General features: G+C 49.0%; 1 protein-coding gene across 2 annotated transcripts in view; it reads right to left on the bottom strand.

Annotated features, from left to right (window-relative positions):
* Positions 1-4,511: 4,511 nt before the first annotated feature.
* The window catches only part of Eipr1 (EARP complex and GARP complex interacting protein 1), a 115,897-nt gene continuing 106,382 nt past the window's right edge, over positions 4,512-14,026 (bottom strand). For both annotated transcript variants that reach the window (XM_028768867.1, XM_028768868.1), the window contains 4 exons: positions 12,336-12,472; positions 9,185-9,352; positions 7,272-7,436; positions 4,512-5,052 (listed from right to left, as the gene is read on the bottom strand). In XM_028768867.1, the coding sequence (XP_028624700.1) occupies positions 4,878-5,052; positions 7,272-7,436; positions 9,185-9,352; positions 12,336-12,472 (645 nt within the window). In that variant the 3' untranslated portion in view covers positions 4,512-4,877. The remainder of the gene's footprint in view (positions 5,053-7,271; positions 7,437-9,184; positions 9,353-12,335; positions 12,473-14,026) is intronic.

Raw genomic sequence — 14,026 nt, 5'->3', positions numbered from 1 at the left:
GGCTTCAAGATAAATTTATCAACCTGACCCAGAGCAGCACACCCAAGCTTCCCAGCTGCTCCTATGAACCACCTTAGGAGGTCCACACTGGTACAGGGTCCTGCCTGTGTGTATATCTCAGCTCCCAAGTGTCTCCCACCTTGTTACCTGCTGCATGACCCAGTATTGGTCAAGTGAACCCGGCTGACCTTTCAAACCACACCGCCGCTCCTCTCCTCTCCCCTAAACTTCTTTTTTCCATTACTTACTCACTTTACATCCTGATCACAGCCTCCACTCCCTCCTCTCCTCCCAGTCCCACCCTCACACCCCTCTTCCCCCCTCTTCTCCTCAGAGAAGGGGAGGGGTCGCCTTGGGGAATTCCCCATACTAGAAGTCTCTCAAGCTGCCCCTGCCACCCCTGCAGCACCAACTCACTATCAGCTGACACAGCTCAGGATGGTCTGGGTCTGACACGGCACTGGGTCACCTCGCCCGAGCAGCTGGCCATGTGCCTTTGCACTCCATGTATTCTCATGCACAGAGGGACGAGTGCCAGTCCACCATGAAGGTGACTCGTGTGTGGAAGGGTGGGAGCTCTGTTGGGACAAACCTGCTGGCCTCCCAGCCTCAGTAGCCTCAGCAACAGTCCACCAGGTCCCACTGAGGCCTGCCTTGCCAAAGGTATCCACATTGCTTAGTCTACCAGAGCTCAGTGTCCCTCAATCTGACAGGCGCAGGCCACTGAGTGCATCTGTGAGCAAGGTGTGCACGGCAGCTTCAGTATAGCCCCTCATGGCAGCTTCCATCTCAAACCCTTAAGGGCAATGCCATCATGGTTGACAGATGTAGAGAAAGAAACCCAAACTCACAAAGGGTCATGGAACCCACATTGCTGTCCTGAGAAGTGGTGTGCCCACCCCTCTCCCAGCAGAAACCCAACAAGCCAGACTAAAATCCTCACACACCAGGTCTTGCATTCACCCTGGCCCAGAAGACACAGAGTTGACTTTTCTAGGTTCTTCCTGACCTCTCCCTCTTCTGTGATGGCTACTGCCCTGACCTACAGAAGCTCTGGTCCCAGAGATGACAGATATGTCACAGGGCTTGTCTTCCTCTCTGTTTCCCAGCATGGGACATCTGACGCTCTGGGCAGGGCTGTGGCTGGGAAGGGCTTTCTAGACAAGGAGACACTGGTCTTGGGGAAGGTGTCTTAGGGCAGAATTCAGAGGTGCTCCTGTGGATCTGTCTGTGATGGTCAGGAGACCAGGAAAATGTCCAGGGCCCCCACAGATGAAGCTATTACCCTGGTCACTCCAGGGATGTTAGTGCAGTGGGGAGCGGGCAGGGAGGAACCTCAGATGTGGATGAAGGGGGTCAGTATGCCTTGAAGAGGCCTCAGAGTCCCTTGGTACCTATTGAGTTTCAGGCCCTCACCCAGCAGTATCCTCTGCTCCAGATAGGGATCACAGAGTTGAACATCTTCAAAATGTCAATCACCAAGGAAGACATTTTATACTTTATGAAACTAGATGAAGAAAGCTGGCTAAGGTCAGGCCTTTGTGGACTCAGCAGCTGACCAAATGGATACCCAACTGTCATACCTCACCCCTGCCCTGCTTCTCTCAGCCTTAGTCTAGCCTGTACTGGGATTCAGAGTATAAAGCACCTTTCTCTTTCAGTTGCTTTCTATACACAGGGGTGAGGGCAGGACTAGGGGAGGTCCAGCAGGATCCTGGTACTATGAACAGCAGAGGGTCCTGGAGCATTCATAGAAGTTAGGGCTCTCTCGAGGTGGGTAGAGAGAAGGGTTTCCAACTTCCCCATATGACTGTGCCAGCAGCCGCAGGGGCCATGGAAAGCTTCAGACTGAGGATGTAGACCCTTCTTCTCTGACCTATCAGAGGATGTGGGGTCTTTCCTGTTCTTTTGCCACTGGCCCCAGACACAGGTATGGCTTTGAGAGGAGCAGTAAGTAGGGGAACTTAGTCCTCAAGGAAGTGGTCATAGGATCCAGAAGGAGGCTGTGGGAACTCGAATGTTCTAGAAAATAGCCCATAAAGGTCCAAAGGAATTCCTAATGGGACAAAGGGCAGTGGAGGAGAATGAGAAGGAGCAGACAAGCAGGGCCTGGTGTGGATAAAGGAGCATAGCAAAGGAGAAAGAGCAGTAAGGGAAGCCGGGATGCTGGGATGCCGGGATGCCAGGATGTCTATATGGAAAGAAGTAAAACCATCCCAAATGGGTCCAAGAAGTAAAGTAGAACTATGAAACATTCAGAAGAAAACACTGGAGAATATCTTAGTGGTTGATCAAGCAGGTTCAAACCATAAACGAAAAGGCTAGGCAAGTTGGATTTCATCTTCTTCTTTCTTTTTTTTTTTCCCCTGTAAGTGATACTGCTCAGCAAGGAACAAGGTGAAGAAAACAGGGGTGATTTGAAATTACATAGCTAATAAGGAACTTACACCCCAAATAAGGAACTGTCAAAATCAATACTAATTAAACACACAATTAATTACCAACCAACTGAATTTACAGGCTTTGCCAAGGAGGACATCAGATGGCTAATGAGTTCATGAGCTGTGTGGCAGGGGCAAGGTCTGCAGTGTATGAGGTTGAAGCGTGGACGGCAGGTAAGGGACAGGCTCTACAGGGAGAGGAAGCCACGAGGCCTGGAAAGTACTAGACAGTGTACAAAGTTATACACACAACTACCATGGACCCTGAGATTCACTATTTTTTTTTTTTAAAACAGACTCTCACCATGTATCTCAGCCTGGCCATAACTCACAGCAATCCTCCTGCTTCAGGCTGAGTGCTGGGACTACAGATATGTATATCATATCTGGACTTGAAATCTATTTCTACTTGGAGCAGCACCAGTGAACCTCAAGGGGTCAAAAGAAACACCCAGAACTCAGGGCCACAGGCTCACTAGGTAGCCCTTCAGCTCGGTGGTTGACTGTCAAGTGCTCCCAGATGTGACATGGATTTGGTGACAGGGCCACAGCTGATCAGCCACTGCCCAAAAATCAAAGTGTCTGTTTCCAGGGACCAGGACATGTGTTTGGGACAGCTCTACTGTTGACTACCAATCACAAGCCACAGATGATCTTTGATGGGAACTTTGCAATTTCTATGGGTCCCCACAACAGAGAGTGGCCTGCAGGAAGAAGCAAGAGGCCCTGGCACAGTCGCCCAAGCACAACGCTCTACGAAAGTCTCCAATGCAAACCATTACACAGAGAGGAGGATCCTGATAGCCATGCCAAGAGCTATGAGCCTCAGACAGCAGGGAAGAGTCTGCAGTTTGACAAACTATTCTGCACTGTAAAGATCCATAGAATGTACTGTGAAAGTGACACCATCCAGCAGGGCAGTGAGCGTGTCCGTGCATAGCATCTGTCCCTGCCTGTGCACAGCCACCAAGATCCAGGTCCAGGACGTGACCCCTGAGCACGCAATGTAGGCTGTTGAGAGAAAGTGCAGCAAGTGCTGCACTTCCAAGGAACACAGATATGTCAGGTTAGGGCTTCAGACTGATGGACAGGCTGTGGGACTGGCTGGACCGTCCCCTCTCTTCCACCTCCTCTCCTGACAGGTAGAAAAGTGGAACATCTGAGTAAGGAAGCGGTGCCTGCAGGAACAAATGGACACCCTGTCTACTGCCAAGGTGGCTTCTAAGGTGTGATCATGTGTCAGATATACAAGAAAGGACTCCAGGACCCACACAAGAGAGGTCAGAAGTTTCCAGGGCTCCCTGAGGAACTGTTCGTGGAATGTGCTGCTGGTTGCCCATGGTGACTCTACCCATTCCTGACTTCTGACATGACAGAGACCAGCAAAAGGCTAGCTGGCCAGTTTGGTTCTATAAACAGAAGCAAGGATGTCCCACAGGCAGAGAGAGTCGTACTTTACTAAATGTGCTGGGCAATTTTATGTCAACTTGACACAAGCTAGAGTCATCTGAGAAGAGAGAACACCAATTAAGAAATGTCTCCAGAAGATCACGCTGTGGGCAAGCCTATAAGGCATTTTCTTAATTAGTGACTATTGCTGGGAAGGGGTGACTTAATTAGTGACTGTTACCCACTGAGGGTGGGGTCAGCCCTGGGCTGGTGGTCCTGGGTTCTATCAGAAAGTACACGGGACAAGCCAGTAAGCAGCACTCCTCCAAGACCCACCCCTACATCAGCCCCTGCCTCCAAGTTCTTGCCCTGTTTTGAATTCCTGTCCTGACTTAGTGTAAGCCAAGTAAAAAACGCTTTCCTCCTCATTTGCTTTTTGGCCATGTTGTTTCATCACAGCAATGGTAACCGTAACTGAGACACAACAGTGAACCTCTAACATCCCAGGCTCCCAGGGCTGGGCACTCATCCACCTGGGACCAATAGTCCATAGGAGTCCTGCCTATGGGATGGCATTGTGGGGAGGGCACACCTGTCCACAGGTGAGGGATGACACTGTGTTCAGGTGTGCCCAAAGCACTCAGTTTATCCAGGTGTGATAGAAAAATCAAACAAAGAGCCTAGTGATTTCCTCAGTGGGGCAGGGAGCCTGAAGGAGGAGGCCGTGCGCATCCCACTGACTTTATTTCAGTTTGTAATCTCATGACAACAGGAAGGTGGAAACACACTGAGGAAAAGTTAAACTCCCAACACCCTTAAAACAGAAAGCAGAAACCGACCAGAAACTGTGCAGGCATCAATTCACACAGGAACAGCTGTGTCCAGTACGACTCCCTCTCGTGCTGAGCAGTATGCCGACAGCATCAGATGAGCTGCTGGCAGAAGCTCCATGTTCTCCCAAGGAGGGATCTGTCTGCGAAGGGAATTACCTCGACGCTGACGATTTCTGAGAATTTGCCAAGTACCAAGCAGCAGTGCCATGGGCCACTAGAGCAGTATGTGGTACTTCAGTGCCCTGGGGACTCTGTTGATAACTAGTCTCCCGTCGTAACTTAGGGAAGCAAACAGCCATGGGTCAGCTGAGGCCCAATCCACAGCATACACGCTGTCCTCATGTTCCTCATAGGTGGCGATAACGTTGTCCTGCAGGGGTTCCTTACTCCTATAGCCCAAGAGACAGAGACCTGAGTGAGCCACAGAAGATACGAGAGTTCACGGAGGAAAATATGGCACGGACCATATGCAGCCTATGTGGGGCCAGCATGCTAAAGCTCAAGGGCCCTCAGGACAGCTATGGGGACAGGGCACAACCTGTAGATTATAGACATCATGAATGCCTGGCAATGCCTTGTTCTCATCTTTGGGACTGTGGGATCCTGGGGTGATCATCTGTCTGGTGTATTATGAGGGCCCTGTCTAGGGACCAGGACACTGTCTAGTAGAGTATAATAAGAAAACTGCTAGCAATGTGAGCCCAAAAGACACTGAAAGCAGCCAGGCTAGCTCTTGGCTGCACAGAGTAGCCAGAGTTTGGCTACAAAAAGTTCTGTCTAGGAGCTCAGCTGAAGCTGCACAAGGCACTAAGAGGAAGGTTTTGTTCAGGTGTGAAGCCTACCTGAGTCTGGGACTGGGTGAGGCACCATCCTCTCCCTACATCCTTAGATGTGAGCCCAAGCAGTCCTCAGAGAGAGTACACATTCCTAAGGAGCAGGCCTGCTGGGAATCAGGCTGGCATCGGGAGGTCTGAAACTCCAGGGCTTCCTGTCTGGAAAATGCAGCCCCAGCCTGCTCCACACACACAGGCAACTTCTCAGAAGGCACAGCTGCTCTGGCACTTTCTCCCCTCCCCAGTTTACAGAATGACTTCCCAGCACTGAACACAGTCTGGGAACCCTGAGTGCCTGAACAAATGCTTCCTTTCCCCATTAGATGGCTGGAGGTCTTAACGTCCTCCACCCACCCTTGAATTTCACCTGGGATCGAAGGTACCATGTGGCTCCCACTTCTCCAGCAAGTAGACCTGCCAGTGGTCAAAGAATACTTTGTGACAAATACCAGGAAGTATCTCCACAGGGAATCCCATTTTCCTGAATCCAGTGGCATCAACATGGCAGGATCTCATCAGGACAGTCTGCCAGCCACAATCCCCTCCCCTGCTTCCTTAATGCTTCCTACATGGGGGGCAGCACACACATTAATCACTCCGCAGACTAAGGGAGCAAGTCAGTTCCTCCCCTGGCAGAGAGGAGGTGAGAGACTGCCTCCTTGGCAGAAGAACCGTCTACATGACACCCGGGAAGAACAGCTGGAGGCTCTGCACCTGGGCTCAGCAGTACACCAACAGGAAAGTGACAGTGGAGGAACAAATCCTGCAGCAGAGCCACACAGAGGTGTCTCCTCACAAAGTATCTAGTCAGATGCAAGGGAACAAAGGAGTGTGTGTAGACAGAGACCAGCGCAGAAGCCTGCGGTATGTTCTGGGATCTCTAGCTATCCGACTTGTTGGGTTTCACTCCTGAGCCTCCTTTCTCTGAAATATGGGCATGAATTTTTGGAGTGTGCTTTGGGGTAAGCTACTGACACACAGGAGCATGGTAAAACCACTGTAGAGGACAAGAGCATCTCCTTTCAGTGTGGGCTCCACCAAGCCAGCTATGGGCCCTGCCGCCTTCTCTCACGACCGAATGAGGGCACCCATGCTGACTTGCACTGGGAGCCCTGGGCAGAAAATCTACAATCACAGCTAAAAGGGTAATCTCAGAGTCCTATGTGTACAAGAGACAGGAGCCCTGGCACGTAGGAGATATAGCCATCTCCTAATCATGGGTACAGGTACCCATGGGAACAGGGACATGGGAAACAGGTACATATCAAAGGGCTTTTAAAAGCACTGAACCACAATGGTGTGGCTGGGATGTAAATATCGGGACACTCTGAGCAGTGTCTCCAGTCTAAGGAAGCCTGACTGAGTCACTGAACAGGACTGAGAACCTTACTAACAAGCTGAAGGCTATAAGGACATGGTCCACACTAATGAACTATCCGCTGAGAATCCTGGGGACACTGTGATAGTTTCACAGGGAATAAGAAGGCCCAGGGAGCTTCAGTTATATTGTTGCCAATGTTCAATCTGGCGACAACAGTAGCCTTTCAGATACGGCATGTGGCATTCAGTAAGACAATAGGGAATACAGATACAGGCACAAACCACGTAGAAGGATGCCTCATACCTGCACTGCTCCTTATCTCACAGCTAATGACCTTCAGATCCGGGGTCTGTAATTGCAGAGAGGAAGGGGATATCATCCTAACACACCCAAACGTCATGTGTGATCATAGAGTGCTCCTGCCCAGAGAGTCCCTTGATGCAGTATCCCTTACTTTTCAGCATGGTGCTCCTCTGGGTCACTGACGTCATCATCATCCACCAGGTGGCCAAAGGGCTCTGAGGAGATAGACACCATGTTGGACAGGATGACTCTGCTGTCGCTGCTGCCAGTGAGGACCAGCTGGTCATGAGAGTGGTTATAGCGCACGCTCCACACCCTGCAATAGTCATGGGCAGAAGCACCAGTTTGAGTGAACACATATGAGTTCCCTGACCTTACTGGACAGGGCTGTATTAGACAATGTAATCAGTACCATATATGCTGACACCAGGGACTTTTGGGAAGGAGCTAAAATCTACCAAGTGCAGATTCAAAATATTCTTTCAGGACCTAGCAATCAAGACCAGAGACTGAGTGTCAGCTTGCACCTGCAGGGGGAGAAGGCGTGTCACTTAGCACTCCACCTCCCTTGAAGCCGCACATGGATTAGCCACAACCTGGAATATCTAACAAAGTCCCACACATCTTTTCAGCCAGGCACTGCCACAGGACCCAAGACTAGGCCTGGGCATCCCCCAAGTATCAGATCTGATATTGGGGCCATTCCTCCTCACAGTGGCCAGGGGCCCTGCTGAATTTGGCCTCCTGATCCTTCTAAGACCCCAGAAGGCTTTAGTGCCTGCCTAGTTGGAGAGTGCAGCAGAACTCACATGCAAAGCTGTGCTCAGCACCATGGACACAGCTAAGCTTTCTGCTTGGGCTGCAGCAAATTACAGCCATTCATCCAGTTCATCCGAACTGCACAGGGAGGACCCTAGAGGCTTTGCAGACACAGGACCACTTCTGGTGAGAAATTCACAAACCCAGGCATAGAACTAGGAAGGGAAAGCCCTGGAGGGGGCTCCTCACCTAGGGAGGAGTCGTCAGGAAAGTGGATCTCTCTACTTTCCTAAACATAGAAACATCAGGCACGCATGCACATACGCATATTCACAGTTCCTACATATACACAAATATAGACACACATTATACATGCATACACACTCATATATTTCCTACACATACACACATTTAAACACGTGCACACACACATACACAACCACACATTTCCAACACATGCACACATATATACACACATTTCCTATACACATATACACATATTACACATGCATACACATTCACAGATTTTCTACATACACACACACTCACACATTTCCTACACATACACACACTTAAACACGTGTGTACACACATTTCCTACATACATACACAACCACACATTTCCAACACATGCACACATATACGCACATACACATATTATGCATGCATACACATTCACACATTTCCTATACATGTTACACATGCACACACTCACACATTTCCTACACACAAACACGTGTGGACATACACATATAGGCTTTGCTGGAACAAAAACATGATTTCGTGCCATATATACGAATGTGCGTCTCATTCTTTCTTTCCTCTCAGCATATGGTACACATCCAGACAATATTGGAGAGGATGAATGGTCTTGGGCGTCCTTCCATATCCACACATACAGATACGCCTCATTCCTTCTGGCAGCTGCATCATCTCCCCTGCACGGATGTCACCAAATGTCCCTAACCAATCCCCCACTGATGGACATTTGGGTCGCTTCCAGGTTCCACGCGTGGCAAACAATGCTGTGTGAACATCTGCGCACATTCACGTCTCCACACTTGAACCGGCGCAGTTGAAAATGGAACCGAATCTGGTGTTTTTCTTCTTTTCCTACACTTATAAATCACAAACATTCACATTTGGAATTAGTGTTTCTTTAGGAAGAATAAAACTGGGCTGATTGAATGATTCACAGCAGCACAAACTAAGCTGGTTTGTGCTTTTCCAAATGGTAAAGTAATTAGCAAAATAAATTACATAATCCCCTCTTCCCTACAGCAGCATGCAAATGAGTTTCTGTACCAGTGGGAGTGCTCCTCCAGGGTCTTCACAGGCTCAGTGACATTCCGCGTGTCCCAGAACTTCACCTTGCAGTCATCTCCGCAGCTGGCAAGGTAATACTGCTTGTTGGGGTTGAAGTCTAGGTCACGCACCAGCTGCCCGTGAGCGTTCTCTATGCAGTATATCTGGCTGGAGAGAAGGACAGCACATGGAAAGAATGAATGGACTATGGAAACCACCTCACATTTCCAGGCTCTGTCTATGCCCCCAGCTGAAGGAAGAGCTGGGCCATGCCCCTGCTGGCAGCCAAGCAGAGGGAATCCTAGCCTGGGTGCCTGGGCTCATCCACGTGTCTCCCCCTGCAGAAACCACTCATCGTAGAAGCAGTGCTGGCAAGCCAGGATTCTATGTCAGGTTCCCTGGGCTAACTGGACAAGTAGTCAATGGCTTGTAGGTAACATATATGATTTGGTGGGCCAGTGAGATGGCACAGTGGGTAAAGGTATCTGCCACCAAACTTGATCATCTGAGTTTGATGCCAGGGACCAAGACTGTGAAAGGAAAGAGACAACTCCTTCAAATTGTCCTGTTTTCCACATGTTCACCAGGGCACAGTCAACACTCCACCCCTACCCCCTCTAAATAAATGGATGTAATAGCTTTGAAAAGCATTTTAAAATGTATTTGGTCTCTTAATAATGGGAGAGGCCAGAGGGATAGTGACAGCCAGGCAAAAGCTAGAGCAGACATGTGAGGACCCTGGTAGCTCTGCAGCACAAAATCAGAAAGGGAAGAGGAGAAGACCAGGTGTGGCGGGTGGTATTAGGAAATATGTGTAGAAAGAAAACAACAAATAGGAGAAGCAGAAACCCTATGAGAAAGTTGAAGGAGCTGGGGTTGACTTTGCTGGGCTTAGTCCATGCCTGTTCCCATCCCCACTAGTTCTCAAGGCAGGAAGTATGGGAAGGGGGTGTCTAAAATTGGCCAAATGGTCATTTAGAGTGCACATGCTCAGTACACACACACACACACACACACACACACACACACACACACATATGTGCACACTGTCCACACACATATGTACTGCTCACACACATGCATGTATACACTTGTATGTATTCATATTCATTGTCTCTGTTTGTCTCTTTCTCCCCTTTCTTTTTCTCTCCCCACTAACCCAAACCCACTCCTGCTTCTCTGTCTGCCTCTCATCAGGTCTGAAATCCAAAAATTCTGATCATTAGGGTCTTTCTGAGGCCATACACCCAAAACAGAGTCAGGTTCCCAGTAAGGGTAGACAGTAGTTCCAGTTAGTGCTGGAGCGGTATTACCCTGCTGTATAATCCCTTTCCTCAGGGGAGACTCAAGCCTCCAGTGCTATCACTGGCTCCCTCACTCGCTATAGCTTCAGTGGTATTTGGGGAACAACCTGGAAGTCTTAATTACCTTTCACATAGCAGAATCATATGTGCCCTGCAACAAATATCAACCTAACTCCTTTCCTTCCCCAGTCTGATGGCCTTTTAATAAACTAATCTGTGCATGTGTGAGATGTGGGCACAAGTGTATTCATGTACATGAATGCAGGTGCACATGTGTGGAGGTCACAGGACAACCTTCAAATATCTGTCCTGTCTTTCCACTTGAAGCTCTGAAACAGGGCCTTTTTGCTACTGTCATCAGCCCTGGACATTCACTAGCCTCTGTCTTCTACCAGTCACTCATTAGCAGCAGGGGGTTCTGGGATTACAGATGCTGAGTCTGGCTTTTATGTGGGTGGGTCCTGGGGATGTGAACTTGGGTTGTCAGGGTCTCTGGGCAAGTGCTTTTACCTACGGAAGTGTCTCTCCAGCCTGGCACTTCACATCTTCAGCTAGCTCCTATATATTGCACTTTTTCAATATCCTGGTATCTCTAGTCCTGCAAAATCAGATGCCCCAAATCGTAAGAACTCCTGGGTGAAACACAGAAAGCTGTAAAATAAAAACTACGATCCATTCAGGGGGTCAAGGGCAGTCACAGGTACACTGTGATCCAACTGAGGCTTGCTTCCATTTCTGGCAGCACAACTTTAACACGTGCCAGAAGAAACAGGACAGGCAGCCTGGCTAGACAAGAACAAAAGACTGTTGCCAAAGGAGCCACCCGTCAATGAGAGAAGCAAAGGCTCTCCATTGTGCTGACACTTCCTTTGGTTGTCACAGAGACACCCTGGGCACAACAAGGTCACTGTGGGGAGTTGCCAGCCAATGCTGTGCGCATCTTGTATTTTGGTGTGTGAGCCAGTCTTTGAGCATCTCGTCTTCACATTCTTCAAAAGGCAGCAAAGAGAGAGGCCCAGAGGACAAGGAGAAGTGGGCTGTGTGGGATATCCATCATGGTTTGAGTCTACGGCCTCCAGCTTGATCAGGAAACCAAATCACTCCTTTGTGCAGATATGCACAGGGGAGGAGTGCCGACCAGTTATTTATCAGCCCTGGATTTTCACAGGGGCCTCAGAACTAAAATTAAAGGTGTTCCCCCACCGTGGAAGAAACTCACGTTATTACATGACATCCGTCTCTTCAGCTCAGTGATAAATGATGGTGTGCTAAGGGGATAAACTGCATCTTAAAGAAGCCTGTGCAGGCTCCTGTTGCCATGGCAACAGACATCCCACCATCACTCCTCTGCCTATCAAAATCACAACTGGAACAGAAAAATCGCTCTTGTTTGTTCCATTAGAACTGCTGGTTGTTGCGTATAATTACTTAAATGACAAAATATGATTGCCCAATAGGTATGGCTCTTGAAAGCAAAGAAATGGCCAGACAACTCCACAAGGGAGGCTTAGGCTGGGGACTGAAAGTGCCAGCCTACAGTGCTAATCACAGAGATGAAGCATCTGTGTCGCCATGGGGTTTGTGAGGCACCACAAAGCCCTGGACTTGGTTTCCTTCTATGCTGCCTCTGACACAGGAAAAACTAAGGGACATCACAAAGCCAACAACGTGACAGCTCCCTGCAATGGACCTGCCAGTTTAATTTGGGGTGAAGATAATCCCCACAGAAATAAGATGAAGACAGCAAGCCATGTGTCCCCAGTGCCTCTGGCATTCAATCAACTCCTTCAGAGGATGAGGAAGGAAGAGAGAAAAGCAGGAATCCACGGTGTGGGTACAGCACTGACCTCATGCTCCGTGTGTCCCATCCTCGAAGGGTAGTATCACTTGCTGTGGCCACCTGGGTACAGTTGTGGTGTGGGCTCCACCGCCCTGCGGTAAACTTCAGCTGTCCCCTTCCTTCCAGTGCTGCTGAGCTGGCCAGCTGGGTGTGTTGGGTATTGTTCAAAGGAGAGAAGAAAGATCTGGACTCTTTATAAGATTCTCAGGATTTTATGGAAATAATTAGAACAATTCAGAGGTTTGGTCTTTGTCCTCTCCCCGCCCCCTTAAAAGGCAAGACTATTTGAACTTTATTGGAAAAATAAAATAAAATAAAACCGTGCACAGCAAAAAATAGAAGGCACATTAATAGCCCCTATTGTGGAGGGCTTGCTTCAAGTATATGATTAGAGACAATCAGCTCAAACTTGAAGAGAACAATATGGAATAACTCAAACATCTGGCTTTCCCAAAGAAAGAGAAAAACCAAGTCTCCATGGCCAGCTCATTCCAAAATGACACATGTTCTTTAATCAAATGTTGTTCCCAATATAATACAATCTTTTCCCCTTTATCATGAGGAACACAGGATCCTCACAGGGGTTCACTCAATCCCCACAGGCTGGTGAGTCTGCAAAGCTGTCTTTTGGGGTACTGAGAAAAGGCAGGCCTTGCCTCCAAGCCTGAGAGAGAAGGCCACTCCACTTTCCCCCTGCCTGACATCTTCTGGCAAAGGCCCCAGGTCTTTCCATGTTCTGTCTGGAGTATGAGCTCTACTCATCTGAGTAACTGAGACATCATCTCTTATGCTTCTCAATCATCCCAAACCACTCCTGAGGAGTCCATTTAAACCTTCAAACTGTGCTCTTCAGAGTCCCCTGACAGGCTGTGTGGCCTCAGTACCTGGGAACAGTCAGGTTAGGAAGGTCTTCTGGGGTTGCTAGTGAGACACAACACACTGTGGCAGGACCAGGTGTTCACGTGCCCCCCAATCATGGGAGAATCATAGGGCTGAATCACAGCACTAGAAAGCAAACCCATGAGAGCACAGGATGGAAGAGACAGCAGGGCTTCTGGGAAGAGAATGAGAAGTCACCCTCACCTGAAGCTTGAGCCTTCCTCTCACCAGTAGAGGCCAATCAACAGAGAAGTATGTTGAGGCTGGAGTTTTAAGATCTCTACATTGCTTTGTAAAAGCTGACTGGACAGTGGAGACCCTGCAACAGTCCTGGCTGGGCTCAAGAAGACAGATGCACAGAGGTGAGGGTTTCCCTAGTGGGGCATTATGACAGCTACAGCTCTCATCTCTTGAGACCAGATATTCTGGAAGCTATCACCCAACAAAGAATATGTGAGAAAAGCTCATGAGCAAGTGGGACACAGGTCATCCCAGCAGGGAAGAGAACACGGAAATAGTAATGGGTGCCCAAACAATGTCTCAAAAGTGGCTATGAAGATGCACCTCCTATTCCTCTTCCCAAGCAACTTAGAGAAAGCACCTATCTTCCCTTCAGGAAGACTATGAGCCAAGAAAAGCACAAGCATACGTTGTCAGAGCACAGCTCACAGTGCAAACCTCTGGCCTGCTGTCTGCTGCAGTGAGCAGCTACCGCCCCAAAGGACATCACTCCCTTCTCTGAACAGTACTAATTCTCTATCCCAGAGAATCACACACACACACACACACACACACACACACACACACACACACACACAC

Source organism: Grammomys surdaster, unplaced genomic scaffold (assembly GCF_004785775.1).
Source record: "Grammomys surdaster isolate TR1022 unplaced genomic scaffold, NIH_TR_1.0 188, whole genome shotgun sequence".
NCBI classification, from domain to species: Eukaryota; Metazoa; Chordata; class Mammalia; order Rodentia; family Muridae; genus Grammomys; species Grammomys surdaster.
This window is presented reverse-complemented; position numbering and strand designations above follow the sequence as displayed.